The 1,401-nt window shown below is 41.8% G+C and overlaps 1 protein-coding gene across 1 annotated transcript; it reads left to right on the forward strand.

Moving 5' to 3' along the window:
• Positions 1–981, forward strand: LOC100733484 (olfactory receptor 51F2-like). Its single transcript, XM_003465298.5, has one exon. It carries the CDS (start codon positions 28–30, stop codon positions 979–981), a length of 954 nt encoding a protein of 317 aa, XP_003465346.4. The 5' UTR covers positions 1–27.
• Positions 982–1,401: the final 420 nt, after the last annotated feature.

The raw sequence follows: 1,401 nt of genomic DNA on the forward strand, positions 1-1,401 counted from the left end.
CAAATATCCCTTTCTTTTCAGTCCTCCATGATGGTGGTTCTCAATAATACTAACACTCAATCTGTGACCTTCCTTCTGACGGGTATCCCGGGCCTGAAAGCGGCCCAGGTGTGGGTCTCCATCCCTTTTTGCCTCCTGTACGCCATCGCCCTCTCTGGAAACAGCATGATCCTGTTGGTGGTCCTCCGTGAGCACAGCCTTCATGAGCCCATGTATTACTTCCTCGCCATGCTTTCTGCTACAGACCTAAGCTTGTCACTGTGCACACTTTCCACAACCCTTGGTGTCCTCTGGTTTGAAGCCCGGGAGATCAGTTTAAGTGCCTGCATTGCTCAGATGTTCTTTCTCCATGGCTTTACTTTCATGGAGTCTGGGGTTCTACTGGCCATGGCGTTTGATCGATTTGTGGCCATCTGTAACCCACTGAGATATACCACCATTCTCACCAATGCCAGGATTGCCCTGATTGGGGTGATTGTCTTGATAAAGAATGTTGCTGTCATGGTGCCAGTTGCGCTATTTGTCAAGAGGCTGTCCTTTTGCAAATCTCTGGTCCTTTCACATTCTTACTGCTACCATGTTGATGTGATTCAACTGTCATGCACAGACAACAGAATCAACAATATCCTTGGTCTGTTTACAATCTTCTTCACTGCTGGACTTGACTTCCATTGTATCTTGCTCTCCTATATTCTCATCATCCGATCTGTGCTCAGCATTGCTTCCTCAGAGGAACAAAAGAAAGCCTTCAATACTTGCATATCCCACATCGGTGATGTTGCCATCTTCTACATTCCCCTCATCAGCTTGTCTCTTGTCCGCCGCTATGGCCGTTCAGCACCTCCATTTGTTCATACCATCATGGCCAATGTCTTCCTGCTCATCCCTCCTGTTCTCAATCCTATCATTTATAGTGTGAAGACTAAGCAAATTCGCAAGGCTATTATGAAGGTCTTAATCCAGAAGAAATGTCAAATTTAACCAACAGTTATGTCAGAGTAGAACCCACTTCTGAGTGCATGCTTTTGTAGACTGAGGTAATTGTACCCAAAGTATCAATCATGACTCTAAGAGACCAAATTGTACAAGCGAAGATTGTAGGTTATTTAGTCAGCTTGTCAGTACACTCACATGTGTAGTTCATGATTTAGGATCTAAATTTAGATTTTTTCTTTTTGATATAGAGTGAACTAATATAGGTGATCGACTACTAGTTGTATTGGAAAACACTGTTAGAACATAAGGAAATATTATCTGAGAATCTGCATACAATTTGAAAATATTTAATATTAGAAATTTTCTTCATAAGGCAGTTATTCTTTCCTTTGTGACACTCAAAAACACTTTTAGATTTTTCTCTCTTAAAGCTCTTGATTTTCTGCATGCATTTAAAATTTTCAA

This window comes from Cavia porcellus, unplaced genomic scaffold (genome assembly GCF_034190915.1).
Source record: "Cavia porcellus strain 051 isolate PalLab524CR breed Dunkin Hartley unplaced genomic scaffold, mCavPor4.1 scaffold_9, whole genome shotgun sequence".
Classification (NCBI taxonomy): domain Eukaryota; kingdom Metazoa; phylum Chordata; class Mammalia; order Rodentia; family Caviidae; genus Cavia; species Cavia porcellus.

Bases quoted from the DNA above. Each gene is read 5' to 3' on its own strand.
- LOC100733484 (XM_003465298.5), top strand. From the start codon at position 28: ATGATGGTGGTTCTCAATAATACTAACACTCAATCTGTGACCTTCCTT.